Source organism: Charadrius vociferus, unplaced genomic scaffold (genome assembly GCF_000708025.1).
Source record: "Charadrius vociferus isolate BGI_N301 unplaced genomic scaffold, ASM70802v2 scaffold373, whole genome shotgun sequence".
Lineage (NCBI taxonomy): Eukaryota > Metazoa > Chordata > Aves > Charadriiformes > Charadriidae > Charadrius > Charadrius vociferus.
In genome coordinates, this window is record NW_009647681.1 from 420,045 (window position 1) to 421,233 (window position 1,189).

General features: G+C 68.8%; 1 protein-coding gene across 1 annotated transcript in view; it reads right to left on the reverse strand.

The window, feature by feature from the left end:
* The window catches only part of GCGR (glucagon receptor), an 11,838-nt gene extending 10,739 nt beyond the window's left edge, over positions 1 to 1,099 (reverse strand). The window contains exon 1 of the mRNA XM_009881291.1: positions 1,093 to 1,099. Coding sequence (XP_009879593.1) covers positions 1,093 to 1,099 — 7 coding nt within the window. The remainder of the gene's footprint in view (positions 1 to 1,092) is intronic.
* Between the last annotated feature and the right edge of the window lie 90 nt (positions 1,100 to 1,189).

Consider the following 1,189-nt stretch of genomic DNA (forward strand, 5'->3'; position numbering starts at 1 on the left):
AGCCACATGGGGAGCAGCGTGGGGCGCTGGGCTTCCTACCGGCCCTCGGCAGCTCCTCCGCCCTGGCAGCGAGGGCCCTGGCACGTGGGCGACCCTGCATGAGACACCGGGTCACGGGGACGTGGGCGGCAGGACCCGCGGGGGGCAGAGCCGGGGGACGCGTTGCCGGGGGCAGGCAGGCACCAGAGGGGAGGCTGCGCCGGCCCTGGTCACTGCGCCACAGTCCTGTCCCCGTCCTCGCCCGACCCCGCCTGGCTTTAACGTGCAGACAGTTGTTTGTGCATTTTCCCGTCAGGCTGAAGAGCCGCTGTGTTCCTGCCGCTTCCTCCCCAGGATGGCATCGGAACCGTGGCCACGCCACCCCTCTGCCCGCTGAGCCCAAACCAGACCCCCCCGGGCCCTGGCTCTCGCACCTTCCCCAGCCCCTGCGTGGCCATGCGTGGGACATCGCCCCGGTGCAGGGCAGATCAGGGGCCGGGGCCACCCCACGCTGGTGCTCATGCCCAGTGGGACATTGGTGCTGAGCCCTGAGAGCTCAGGACCCCGGCAACAACCAGGACCTCTCCTCACGCCTGAGCATCCTCGCAGGGCTGCAGCCACCACCCTGTCTGTCCCTTGCACCACAGGGCTGCCTGGCGGTGGCACCCACCGGGGGATGGAGGTGGGCAAGGAGCCCCACGGGCAGGGATGGGGCTGGCTGCCAGCCCCGGGGCCGTTAACCATTAACCGGACACCTGGGTGCTCCCGTGCAAAGCCCGGCTCACGAGGCGCCATAATTCCCTCCATCCCCCTAAGCCGGTTACAGGGCTCCTGAGGAGGATTTCATCACTTCCCACAAGGGGCTATTCTGACGGCAGCCCCATGGCATGGCACAGCCGGGGGGCTGAGGGCAGCTGAGACGGCGGGGATGGGGATGGAACAGACAGCGGTGCCGGTGCCACCACAGATACTGCAGCATCAACCCCCCAGCCTCCCCCTGGGCACCGGCCGGAGCACCACGGTCCCTGACCAGCCATCGCTCCCAGGGCTCGTCGCTCTGCCCGTGCCTATTTTTATCCCTGGGAAAGTCATGTTTCCTCCATGCAGACCCACTCGCCATGTCGCAAGTGGCTGCCTGAGAAGCTCATTAATCAGCGTGTGGGGCTCCAGATGCGGGCCCGGGGGGGGGGGCCGCCGGGCGCCGCCCCTC